This window comes from Euphorbia lathyris, chromosome 8 (assembly GCF_963576675.1).
Source record: "Euphorbia lathyris chromosome 8, ddEupLath1.1, whole genome shotgun sequence".
Classification (NCBI taxonomy): Eukaryota; Viridiplantae; Streptophyta; class Magnoliopsida; order Malpighiales; family Euphorbiaceae; genus Euphorbia; species Euphorbia lathyris.
The window spans coordinates 27,619,658-27,633,450 of NC_088917.1; the positions used below are offsets into that span (position 1 = coordinate 27,619,658).

General features: G+C 37.6%; 1 protein-coding gene across 1 annotated transcript; it reads left to right on the forward strand.

Moving 5' to 3' along the window:
• Positions 1–365: 365 nt before the first annotated feature.
• LOC136203078 (putative transcription factor bHLH041) lies at positions 366–4,274 on the forward strand. The gene is made up of 7 exons (XM_065994128.1): positions 366–856; positions 938–1,063; positions 1,144–1,249; positions 1,430–1,444; positions 1,564–2,397; positions 2,487–2,849; positions 3,982–4,274. The coding sequence occupies exons 1-7, from the start codon at positions 738–740 to the stop codon at positions 4,045–4,047; spliced, it is 1,629 nt and encodes a 542-aa protein (XP_065850200.1). The 5' UTR covers positions 366–737; the 3' UTR covers positions 4,048–4,274.
• The last annotated feature ends 9,519 nt before the right edge of the window (positions 4,275–13,793 follow it).

Consider the following 13,793-nt stretch of genomic DNA (forward strand, 5'->3'; position numbering starts at 1 on the left):
ATTTCAGGCTATCACAACCTTGAACCACCTTCCAATTGGTCTTTTGATAAGTTTTCCTACAACAAAAGTGTTTGTTAAAATGAAAAATTATTTTCCTTAATTTGTATATTTTGAAAAAGGTAACCTTCACATTTAACAATATTATTAAATTTTCTTACCTAAAATTTCTTGATTTTATATATATTTTTCGGTTACTTTTCTTAATTTTATATTGGAGACATATAATTAAGAAAAGAAGATGATGAAAAAAAAGGAAAGAGAGAGTCTGCCTTCCTGGATTGACTATTTTCAAAGCATGGACTTTTGACCTATACATACTTTTCAAGAGTTTCTATCTATGCTTGCCTGTGGCTGTGATTGCCCTTCTCATCTCTCTCTACTAACTTCTTCTGTCCTTTTTCTACTTCACCATTTTAGACATTCTCTTTCCTACTTTTCAAACTAAATTTCCTCTTCTTCTTCAAACCACAAAACAAAACCCTAACTTCTCCATTAATTATTTTAATCTCTTGTTTATTTTTCAATCTTAATTCTCTAACCTATCTATCAACTTCAACCTCCACTTGATGTATGGATGCATGATCAGTTGATTCTTTCCTTTGTTCACACCTACTCTACTTTTCTAAATTAACCACCATCATCATCTTACTTCCATGGAGATCTTCAAAGGCCGAGGTATAATTAAATGACATCAAATTATACCTCAACTTCTTCTTCTTCTTCATCTTCTTCTTCAAATGGATACTGTCTTTTCCCTGCTCAGTTCATCAGATCGTAACACTTATCTCCGCTCATTACTTCACTCTTTTGGCTGCTCTTACATTTGCCTTTGGTTGTATCTCCCTCAGCCAACTGAGTAACTTTCTATACTCTAATCCCTAATCTCTTCAATGTTAATTAGTTTAATCACTGATTCTTGATCTCTCTGGTGGTTCAGTCATATGTTCTTCTTGGATGGTTATTACTGTGAAGATAGCACCCAACAACCTGGTTCATCATCAGGGAGCTTAGCTCGGAGGCTGTTTGATGATTACTGTCAAGAAATGTTCTTCCTCATCAATGAGTATGTTCTTTCATTCATTCAATTACGTGAACAACATGTTACATTGATTGAAACATTTCGTTTTTTGATCAATCAATCAGCCGAGTTCCTGGAATGGCTTTCGTAAATAACCAGCCCTACCGAGAGCTTAACCAATTTGATCTTCAACGAATGGCGTCTATTTGTGTCCAGAGACATTTCTATATGGTATTATGCATTACTTTCATACTATGTTGCACGGACACTCCTTTCTAGTAGCATTTTATATGTGTCCGTGTCTGTATCTGTTTCTGTATCTGTGCAACATAGGGTTTCATCTTATAATGTATTCGAATCGAATTCTTTATAAATGTAGCTGATTTAGTGCTGTCATTGTTGTTGTTGCAGGAAGCCAGGATTAAGGTATGCTCACTTCACCATTTTCCAGTTACATGCAGATTAACACGACACGATTATCATTTTTCTTTATATCATATCGAACATGTAGATAACATAACACGATTTTTACATGATGATTGCAGACTGCAGTCTTTCTGGGGTGCAGGAGTGGAGAAATTGAAATGGGATGGTCTAATGACATCCAGGTTAACCTGGAAAGTTCAATCAGGAAGTGGTTTTCAGATGATATAATATCTAGGCAGCAACAATCTCCATTAAGAGAACTTTCTCAAGCCCTTGGTCCGAACCGAGTTTCGCCAACATCATCTTCATTATCACTAGACAGCCCAGAAAGTTCATCTCTTTTATTCAATCTCAATCCTTCTTCAACTCCACACATACAAGAGGCAGTGACTCTCGAGCCGGCCGCCTCATCACGGGCAATACCAGGCTCATCAAACCAAATTCTGCAATTTTTTCAATCAATTGAAACATCATCTACTCCTCAACTTCATCCTCAACAACAGCCTATGCAATCTTTGCAGCAATCAAGTACTTATAGTGCAAGTACTAGTGCACAACCCCAGCAAGCAATGCAGGCTTCTGCACTTAATAGAAGCATTCATTTACCTGACCAAGAGATTGAGGATGAGGCGATAACCCGAGCTATTCTCGCAGTTTTAACGTCTTCTTCGATGCCTAACTGGCCCCGTCTTCCCCAGTCAAACCGCAGAGCTAGCGCTTTCAAGAAATACCTAGCTCCTACAGCTCCAGTGAGATATAATCTCCGTAGGCAAACAATGCTGAAAAGATCAATCACTTATTACACAAACCTAAAGATAGCGCGACGGGAACACACGCTCGCTAGTCGCCCGACGAGCACTCAGTTGCATCATATGATATCGGAGCGCAAAAGGCGCGAAAAGATCAATGAAAGCTTCGAAGCATTGCGGAAACTTCTCCCTCCAGAAGCCAAGGTAAAAATATTTTGCATCTTTAAGAATAGTATACGTAGTTGCACTATCCGCCGTGACATATAGTTATGTTTTTGTTTTATTTCATGTAGAAAGATAAGGCTTCAGTGCTTAGTAGAACAAGGGAATACTTGACATCTTTGAGAGATCAAATTGAGGAGCTTAGTAGAAGAAATAGGCAATTAGAGGGACAGTTGTTGATTCCGGTTGAAGATTCAGGTGAAAGGATTGATGTACGGATTAGACATGTGAGAGAATCAACATCGGAGGAACAAAGAATCATTAACTTGCAAGTTGTTTTACGAGGAGGAGAATGTTCAGTTTCAGACATGGTGATTCGGATACTTGAGTTCTTGAAACTAGATCAGAATGTGAACTTGTTATCCATGGAAGCTTCTACGGTTTTTGAAGAATCAAGATCATCAAATCGTGTAATCTTGAGACTCAATATTGAGGTTTGTCTCCTAATTATACATCATATATATGTCGGAGATTAATATAAGATATATGATTAGGTTTTAACTATCCGTTTGAGATTTTAGTTCAATCGGTTTCATGCCATAAAGACACGGCATTATCATATAATCTTATGAAATTCAGCACATGAAATTATCATAGTAAACTATAAACATCTTGATTAAAAATGCATTACCTATTTTATTTGCATTTCAAATCTATTTATTTTAGGGTTCCAAAATAAGTTTTTTTTATGTCTATAAAGAAACTATATCAACTTCATTTTTTAATTGTAAAACATTCAATTTTAGATGTAAATAAAGTGAGGCTCCGTTATTTATCGGAAAATATAGGTAAATAAAATATTTGTCGGCATTCGACTATGATACTGAAAAACGAGAAAAAGTGATGAGTAGCTGTTGTTTTCAAAAGGATAAAACATTTTTCTCACATTTTTCGTTTGTTTTTTTATTGATTAACTTAAACAATTTCATTGACTTATTTTTTAAGCCAACAAATATCCAAAAATTAAGAAAATATTTTTCTACAAAGTATTTTTCGACAAACAAATAACGTCTCTTTAACATGTATTTTGATGTTTATAGTTTTATTTTTATAAAATATAAGTAAGAAATTTAATGTGCACCAATTAACATTGGTATTAACGATCTCAAATCGCTTAAGCTATATTTCGAATTCAAATGCATACGAATATAAAGTTTTAATTGGAATAGAATCCACCGAAAAATACCGGACGAAAGCTGGATTTTTCTTTTTAGGTTTTTCAAAACATGGGATGAATGCATGCTGTTGAAGATAGTGGAAATGAAGGTCTACCAGTGGGGTTTTTATTTTTTGTTTTTTTTATCTTTTAAAACATGTATATAAAAATGTGTATGGGTACCACATATAATAATTAAGACCTTTTAATTTTCTATGACGGAAATTATAGGGAAAAGAGGGTATAAAGTGATAGGCAGATTTGATATTTGGGCACTGGGAAACTTGGAGGAAACTGTGGTTTATTTTAATTAAAATTTTCTTTTTTTTTTATAAAAGTAATTAAAATTTATTAAATATATAGATATGTGGAGTGATTAGGATAATTAATTAAAATATGTTTGAATGCAGGGAAATGAATGGGACGAGTCTGGCTTCCAGGAAGCAATTAAAAGGGTTGTTGCTGACTTAGCATAAAGACATTTTCATCCACTTATTTAAATTCAAATGGTAGGCCAATTTTATTATTCTTAGGCCCCTTTCTAATGAGTGATTGTTACAATTTTCTTGTATTTTATATTTTAGAGTAATTATTGAATTATTTTATTTTAGAGATGTGAATTTAATTATTCAACTATATTTTCAACGGCTGAGAGCTAAATTTAGCTGTTAAAAAAATTTTGTCTTCTCCATTCAGGTTTTAGGATTTTTTTCCAATTTATAACCGGAAGATAAACCTATTCTTTACTTTGTATTGTTTTTTCTTTTCAATTTTTTTTACTGGTCTATTATGGTAGATTTGATAGTTTTATCTTTATTTATTGTTTTTTTTGTTCTTTCTCTGTTTATGGGTGGTTGTGGTACGTATGCTTGTCATTTATCTCCATATACGAGTGTTATCATCTTTCTTTCATGGAAAAACAAAATAGTTTTATCTATCATCACATAGATCTAGTTCATTGAAATGTCATAAAGTCATTTCTAGAGAAAAAGACTATGAAGTTGATTCTGCATAGAGTGTGTTTCTCGTCATTGGGTCAAAAATATTTTCAAACAGTCTATATTAGTGGCGAATACATGATTGATCTGTTGGGGGACCAATTCTACATTTGCACGTAATTTTTTTTTGTGCTAAATCAAAATTGCTCAAAAATTTTTTCGTATATATGTGTTATCATCTGAGTGGTCCAGAACCAATTTTTACGTACCAATATAAAACTTCTCAAAATTAAGCTAGATTCGGACTACAAAAGTAAGATTGAGTCGTTTTGAACAAATTTAGAGAAATTTATTGCCTATCACATATCAATCAAGTTAGTTTTGTAATTAAATACAATCTCAATGAGTTAATTCACCACTGAACCTTAATTTGTCGGAAATGGAAGGCCGAAACCATCAATAATAGGGGTAGTTCTAACGGTAAGGGGCCTCCAGGTCTCTCCTTAGCTCTTATCTCCGACCCTCGTTTACATCACGATCTATGATATTGAAGACACAGATTCAAACTTTTTCTGATATATTTCTTGATTGTAATTTTATAATTACTTATCTTTTTTTATAACAGTTTTATGTGTACCATAAATGATAATAAGTTAATTTTAACATCTTGATATATTCACTACTATCTTAAATTCTTAAAATTTATTAATTGTAATTTTTATTTATTTCAAATGAAAATTATTTAATTGGATCGTCATGTCCTTTTCATTTATTGTCTCTTGATATAACTTTTTAAGTAGATTGATGTGTGTGTGATATAGAGATATATCATATGCAGTCTCATACTAATTTTAGAATCAAATTATAATCATTCGTTTTAATTTTTTATTCATGAATTTTATATTTCTCCCAATAAAAGTCATAATTATTGTTCATTTGATATTGAGTTTTACATGACTGCGGCGACATTCACTTCATTCTTATTCAGTTGATATACCGTTAATTTAAGCATATTGACATTATGAAAAATCTATTCATGGTAAATGTGATGCGTGTTATAAATTTTTTAAATTTAAAATATGAGTATTTTATTATTGTTTTATTGTTATAAATATATTTATTTTATTACATGTTTATTTTTTGACGTGTACTTTTTATTTTGTATATCTTATATTAAAAATAGTGTCAAAAAATAATAAACGTTTTTATAATAATCCAGACATTATAATTAAAATAATAATAATAATTACAATAATTATAATATACTAATAGATAACCAATTATCAAAATAGTTACTTATGTTATATGATCCGCGCAACGTGCGGTTCTTCGACTAGTTAGTATTAATTGTTACTCCCTCCATTCTACCATATTTATTTTTCTAGAAAAATTTCTTTGTTCCATATTATTTGACGATGTACATTAATTGATGTTTTACCAAATATACCTCTATTTAAATTGTCTTTTTATTTTAGAAATAGATAAAAATTAATTAGTTGATACAATTAATATAAAGATAATAAAAAAATTAATTATATTTTTTAATTTTTATACCTTACTTTAAAAATAAATATTATGGAAAAATGGAGTACTTGTTAGAATTATAATGCATTAAAATATGTGTCGCCCAATTTGACTCCAATTTTTAAAAGAAAACTAATTAATGATATGTATTCAAAGATGGTCCAACATATAAAAACAAGAGAAAGTGTCACTTTTTCATTTTTCAACGAATAAACACTCACCAACCCATGCACGTAGCTATCATACATGACAGGTTTCATTTAAATGTGCAACCTTATTAATTGGTTATGATGTGTGCTTCTCACAATACCTTTATAAATAGTACATGTGTAGAAATGGCAGTGGTAGGGTATCTGATACTATCCGATCCTAAAGAAATTATTCATACCATATATAAAAGGATATGAGATGGTTATGGAATAAAAAATATTACTCGTGGCGGGTACGAGATTATTCATACCAAATTACTCGTGGCGGGTAGGTTTAATTTTCTCGTGATTCTTAATTAATTTTTTGGTGAACCATATATTTATTATTAATTTTCTAAAATTTAAAAATATGGTTAAATTACCCATGTATAAAATTCTAGAAAGTTTTGGAGCAATTTTGTGAAATTTGAATAGGTTGAAACATGTTTTGATCAATAAAAGATATGGTATAGTCTTTTTAATATGTTATAGTGAAAATAAAAATGATTCGAGTGAAGAAGAAGACTAATTGTTGGATTTTTGTAAGATAGAAATAGAGAAATAAAATAAATAGTGGAAATAATAAAATTAGAGGATCTACATCTGCACTTGGTTTCTATTTTTATTATTGATTTTGGTGGTTCGTTTTTCATTTAAAACATAAACAACAAGTTTATATATAGGTCAATAAAAGAACAGATAAACCGAATATTTAATAGCTATTAACTGTAATAATACTCGAGAGGCTTCGTTGTTGGCTGTTTTGCAGCTCCTGTTTCTTTCACTTCAGCCCATATTTCTGAACTAAAGGCGATATCCCTGGCTGTCAACCATGCTTGGGAAAGAAATTGGAGACACTTATGGATTGAATCTGATTCAGCGTTTGCGGTGCAGACTCTTAATGATAACAGAACAGACGTGCCATGGAGGATTCGGAGGGATTGGCAGGTTTGTCTATCTCAGCTGACTGAGATGAATTGGAAAGCCACTCATATCTACAGAGAAGGGAATCAAGCAGCGGATAGGTTAGCTAATCACGGAAAGTCTGCTTCTTCTCCTTGCTGGTGGAGCTGTGCGCCGCACTTCTGTCAGTCCTTCGTGTTTGACGATATTTGCAATGTAGCTCACATTTGTGTTCTGTTACTTTTGTTTTTCTTCTTTCTCTCTTTTTTCCTTTTCCTCCTCCCCCTCTGTATTTTTTCATTTTTTCTAATAATATTCGGGTTGTTGGTTGTGCTGGGGATGCCAACCTAGCTGGGATGTCCGGCCTTCCTTCGCGTCCCAACTTTTATTCAAAAAAAATAGCTATTAACTGTAGTAACCCTTAATTTATTTATTACATATTAATTTTAGTAAGTCTACTAATTAAAATATATTAAATATATTTTTTTTGTAACTATTAAATCAAAATAACTAATTATTTTTTGGTGAACAAATAACTAATTATTAAACTTTGAATCAAACATAACATTCTCTTTTATGATCATCAGCTCTTTAAGATGTTTCTTCATAGTGTGATCAGGTCACTTCTTATAAATGTCGAACTTGGTCATGAAAGATCGAAACCTAGACATAGACACTCCTATGAACTTCCTTTTCAAATTTTCCGTAGATCCTTTCAATTATCACACTTACAGAATTGCTTAGTAAGATCATCGTTCATCGCACTAAGGAGGATCATGTGGGCTGTGGAGTCTTTCTTCTTCCATGCGATATAAGCATTATTATCCCTCCTATGTCGAGCATTAGTATCTTTCTCGGGTTCATCCATGACTCTTTCCAAGGATTTGAGGTCATCTTGCTCCTCCAACACATACTTGGTCTTTATAATCCAAATCTCATAATTATCCCCATTAAGTTTGAGGTCCTCATTGAGTTCATCCACTGTCATTTTTCTAGTTGAAGTCATTGTTGATGTCAAATCTATAATGGTTTATTGCACAATTTATTAAGAAGTTTTTCAGTTCAAGAATGCAAGTTCTCTACACAACTTATATCTAACTAATTTAGTTTTAGAATTATATTTCGATTGGAATAAGACCTTCTGCAGCTCAAATTACCACTTACACTCTAATGTTCAATCTAATCAACTAGATATTTATGCATAGAGAACTAAATTACGGGATGTAACTTATCTCGTAATGTATTACAAAGATGTCATTTAAAATTTAATGGTGACTTTCAGCTTATTATGCAAGCATTATTAGTTCCATTTGAAAACATGATTAAAGCTTTGAGTAATTAATCCTTCACAAAATAATAAATTGGTATTCAATAATAAACCATAATTAATATCTTTAAACATTAAAAATTTAACATTCAAAACCATATTATAACTAATATCCAACAATGTAACTGAAAGTTTCATAAAATCCAAAACCAACTCAACTAATTAAGATAGTTCCAAAAAGCTAACTGTCAAGCTTTATACGTATTTAATCATGAACGATATGGCCTCTAAAACCTTGTGGTATCCTTCCATTTTATAAATGATGGATTCCCTTTCAAACTAGGGTCTTTGGATACATTTCCCGCACCTTAGCTTGGTAGCAGAATGAACAATGGGGGATTCAACCTGTAAGCTACTCAATTGCTCGAGAAAAAGTTTAATGGTCGTCTTATAGTTGTGGCCGCTCTTCATCCAAGATTCAGTCAACATGTCTTTCACCCTTTGGGGTAACACGGACTTGACCAACTTATTGAAAAAAAAGTTCTTGTCCCGCCCAAAAGCTAGAACCACCATCACAAATGCATTCTTACATTAAAGTCTGCATCTTCAAGGTGAAACATGATTGCCTCCATGTTATCCCATTTGACCCTCATATTCAATTTGCAACGGTTAACTTTCCTTAATACATTCTTCAACTTAATCAATTGATTCGGTCCCTAGATGGTTGCAAAGCGTTCTGGGAGAAGAAGGACACGCGCTCCTGATGTAGGGTGAAATCGACTGAGGATTTTAATCGTAAATCCACAAAGAATGCAATCTTCTCAAGCTATACTTGAAGGTTGAGTTAACCCAAAGGATAGAAATCCAAGCTCTTAATGAGGCTATAAGTTTTAATTCATCAAAGTTAAGAACATTACAAAATATGGGATTTTAAATACTATCCCTCAAATCAAAGAGAAAGACCCAAAAGCCTATGAATAGGGTTTTGGTTAACACTTGGCTAAGAGGGTAAAATAGGGAGAATGGTAGTCTAGTAAATAAGTCATAATGGCAATACAGTAAATAAGGTGTCACATTAATGGTCCCCCAATGTAAGAACTTGGAGGAGAAGTAGTCTCTAGGTCATGATACGCCCCGCGTATCGGATCTTACGCCCCGCGTGAAAATGCTCCTGGACTTCAGGAGGTTGGCTCGAGTTCAGTACGCGAGGCGTCCTGCGGAATACGCCCCGCGTTAAAAAGCTCCTGACCTGGTTGCTCGGTGTCACGCGAGGCATCCTGTGGACCACGCCCCGCGTTATGAGGTTCCAAGAACTGGCAGACCTGCGGAGTGGAATCTACGCGGGGCGTCCAAGGGTTGCGCCCTACGTGTTTAACCTCCTGGAACTTTTCTTGCTTAATGTGACCAATCACGCCCCGCGTGGCAAAGGATGCGCCCCGCGTTACCAACTGACCTGGTCTTTCATCCAAGAGCACCATTCCCACCCCTTGCGTCAGGTTGGACACGCCCCGCGTGTTCTCTGTTTTGGGTCGTTCCTTGCTCTCTTTGAGTGGGTTCTCCCGGGTGGTCTCTAGTAGTTCCGGACTCGGGCTTAGGGATAAGATGCCCTCATCATTCTCCCCTTCTTCGAAAGATTCGGGTCCCGCCTCGGTGACCTTGGTCGGCAACGTTCCCTCCGGCTTCCACAAGCTAAGGTCTTGCACATTAAAAGAAGAATACATCTTCCCAAGCCAGTTGGGAAGGGTTAGTTGGTAGGCATTGGCACTCATCTTCTTGATGATCCGAAACGGACCGTACTTCCTCGGCCTCAATTTACTACTAGGGGCGTGCATGAGTCGCTCCTTCCCCAAATACACCATTACTTCATCCCCCACTTTAAATTGCACATCTCTTCGGTGCTCGTCAACTTTGGCCTTGTTTTTACTATTCTTCTTCTCGATACTATTCCGTACTTCTTGGTGCATTAGGTGGTAGTCATTGGCCAAATTCCGAGCTGCCACACTCTTCTCCTCTACCTTCGGAATCTCCCCCAAATCAAGTGAATGGTTAGGGGCCTTGGTGTACACCACTTCGAAGGGTGACTTCCCGGTGGTTGAACTTACGGCTGAGTTATAGGCGAATTCGGCTTGGGCGATCACATAATCCCACATCTTGGGCCGATCTCGGCACTTGCTCTGCAATAGATTTCCCAAAGTCTGATTCACCACCTCAGTTTGTCCATCCGTTTGGGGGTGAGCTGTGGTGCTAAACTTCAGGGTAGTTCCTAAAATAGCCCAAAGAGTTCGCCAAAAGTGGCTAACAAACTTCGTGTCCCGATCCGACACTATACTCTTTGGAACCCCATGTAATCTCACTACCTCACGGAAGAAGAGCTTAGCAATGGCGGTGGCATCATTAGTCTTTCGACATGGAATGAAATGAGCCATCTTTGAGAACCTATCCACCACCACGAAGATTGAATCCATCCCCCGTTGGGTCCTTGGCAGCCCCAACTCGAAATCCATCGAGAGATCTTCCCAAATAGTTTCCGGAATTGGCAAGTGCATACGTAATCCGGCATTGGTGGCATGCCCCTTGGAGCCTTGACAATTCTCACATCGCTCAACGATATATGCCACATCTTTCCTCATCTTGGGCCAAAAGTACCGGGAACTAACCGCTTCCAAGGTTTTATCCCTACCAAAATGACCGCCCAACACTCCACCATGTAGCTCTCGGATCACCCTTTCTCGTATAGACATGTGTGGGAGGCACAGCTGACTACCCTTCATGAGAAATCCGTCCACAAGCTGATATCCACCCTCTTCGGTGCCTCTTCTACACTCCTCCCATTCAATACTAAAATCGGTGTCATCCTCATATTCTCCCTTGATGTGCTCAAAATCTGTCAACTCCAATGCCACAGTTTTCATAAGTGCAACCCTCCGGCTCAAAGCATCCGCCACCTTATTCTGTTGACCCGATTTGTGTAGAAGTCGATAAGAAAACTTATCCACAAATGCGGACCACCTAGCATGCATGGAGCTTCGGATTTGCTTTTGACTTCCCAAGTACTTAAGGGCTTAGTGGTCGGTGTACAGCATGAATTCCTTCCCAATAAGGTAGTGCTCCCACGTCTTGAGAGCCCTCACCACCGCATAGAACTCCTTATCATAAGTGGCCCATTTCTGCCTTGAGTCACACAATTTCTCGCTGAAATACGCTATGGGCCTCTTTTCTTGCATTAACACTCCCCCAACTCCAATGCCACTAGCGTCACACTCCACCTCAAAGAGTTTCTCGAAGTCCGGAAAAGCTAACACCAGAGCGGTACTTAACTTCTCCTTAATCAAGGCAAAACTATTCTCTTGCTCATCTGCCCACTTGAAACCTCTACCCTTCTTCAAGCATTCGGTCATAGGAGCCACGATAGCGCTGAAATTCCGGATGAACCGCCTATAGAACGTAGCCAACCCATGGAAACTCCTAATATCCCCAACTGTCTTCGGAGTCGGCCATTCCCGGATAGCTCTCACTTTCTCTTCATCCACTCGAATCCCACTCCCACTGACCACATACCCAAGGAATACCAAACTTTCCATCACAAAATCACACTTCTTAGTGTTGGCAAAGAGTTGGTTTTCCCGGAGCAAGGTTAATACGGTCCTCAAGTGATCAACATGATCTTCTAGGGTCTTACTATGGATAAGGATATCATCAAAGTAGACCACCACAAACTTTCCAATCACCGGATGCAACACTTGGTTCATCAATCTCATGAAAGTACTCGGAGCATTGGTCATCCCGAATGGCATCACTAGCCATTCATATAGCCCATCCCGCGTCTTAAACGCCGTCTTCCATTCATCTCCTGCCTTGATTCGGATTTGGTGATATCCACTCCTCAAGTCGATCTTCGAAAAGACCTTGGAACCACTCAACTGATCGAGCATATCATCAAGTCGGGGAATCGGGAACTTGTACCGAATTGTAATCTTGTTGATGGCTCGGCTATCCACACACATCCTCCACGACCCATCTTTTTTGGGTGTCAATAAAGCCGGCACAGCACATGGGCTCATGCTTTCCCTAACATACCCCATCTTAATCAACTCATCCACCTTCTCCTTCATTACCTCACTCTCCTTGGGACTCATCCGGTAGTGGGGAAGACTAGGTAAGCTAGCTCCCGGCACTAGATCAATGTGGTGTTGGATGTTCCGTAGGGGTGGTAATCCATCTGGTAATTCTTCCGGGAAGACATCTCGGAATTCATTGAGTAATCTCCCCACTTCCTCCGGAACCTCTTCAGTTTCACTCCCCACACTTCCCGTCGGTGTGCTCACCTTCACCATTACTACATAAACCGTTTGACTTTCCTCACACTCGTTAATAAACGCCTTGTGAGTTGGGCAAACGATCAAGGTAGATTTCCCTTTATCTGTGGACTCCCCCGATAGAGGGGTTAGAACATATCTGATGCCGTCCTTCATAAAACGATAAGTGTTCTTTCTCCCGGTATGGGTGGCGTCTCTATCAAATTGCCACGGGCGTCCCAACAGTAAATGACACGCATCCATCTCCACCACATCACAATAAACCTCATCCCAGTACTCTCATATCTCAAGAGGGACCTTACATCTTTGAGTGACCTTCATTGCTCCGACATCCTTGATCCACCCCACACTATACAGACTAGGGTGCGCCTCAAACTCCAAACCAAACCTCTTGGCAGCGGTATCACTAATAATGTTCTCTTGGCTCCCACTATCAATGATCACATTGCACTTCACCCCTTGCACTAGACATCGGGTTCGGAACAATTGGTGTCGTTGATCCGAAGCTATTCGACTTGAGACTAGGAGCCTCCTCACTACATGTATGGCATGGCCCCCATCATACTCTTCCCCATACTCATCCTCAATGGGATCACAACAAACATCCCCCTCGTCATCATAGTCCTCGTCATCCTCATACCGCTCAACCATATTGGCACTTCTTCTCTTGGGACACTCGTTGGAACGGTGGCCCGGCTCGTTACATCGGAAGCACTTGAATGGAGCCGGTTTAGCATAAGGGTTGTTGCCTCTAGGGGGTTGTGTCGCCTTAAAAGGCCTCACATCTCCGCTAGGTGCCTTTCCCGTATTTGGCGTCTTGGAATCACTTGAACTGGCGATTCCCTTACCCTTATCGATCCCCTTGGGAGCTCCTCTCCCTCCATAGGTACTCTCGGTTCTAGCCCTTCTATAACCTTCTCGACCCCTCAAACTCAGTTGTGCTTCGGCCTTCAATGCCAAGTTACGAGCATCTTGCACCCGAATGACCATTTGCGTCCCAATCCGATCTTGGATGTTGTACCTCAATCCTTCAAGATACCTTGAAGTCTTTTGGCTTTCGGTTTCCGACAAGTTAGCCCTTGCCGA

Excerpts from the sequence above, each read along its gene's own strand:
- LOC136203078 (XM_065994128.1), top strand. The coding sequence starts at position 738 with ATGGATACTGTCTTTTCCCTGCTCAGTTCATCAGATCGTAACACTTAT. Across the intron at positions 1,064-1,143 it reads ATGTTCTTCCTCATCAATGA|CCGAGTTCCTGGAATGGCTT; the intron begins GTATGTTCTTTC and ends TCAATCAATCAG. Across the intron at positions 2,398-2,486 it reads TTCTCCCTCCAGAAGCCAAG|AAAGATAAGGCTTCAGTGCT; the intron begins GTAAAAATATTT and ends TATTTCATGTAG.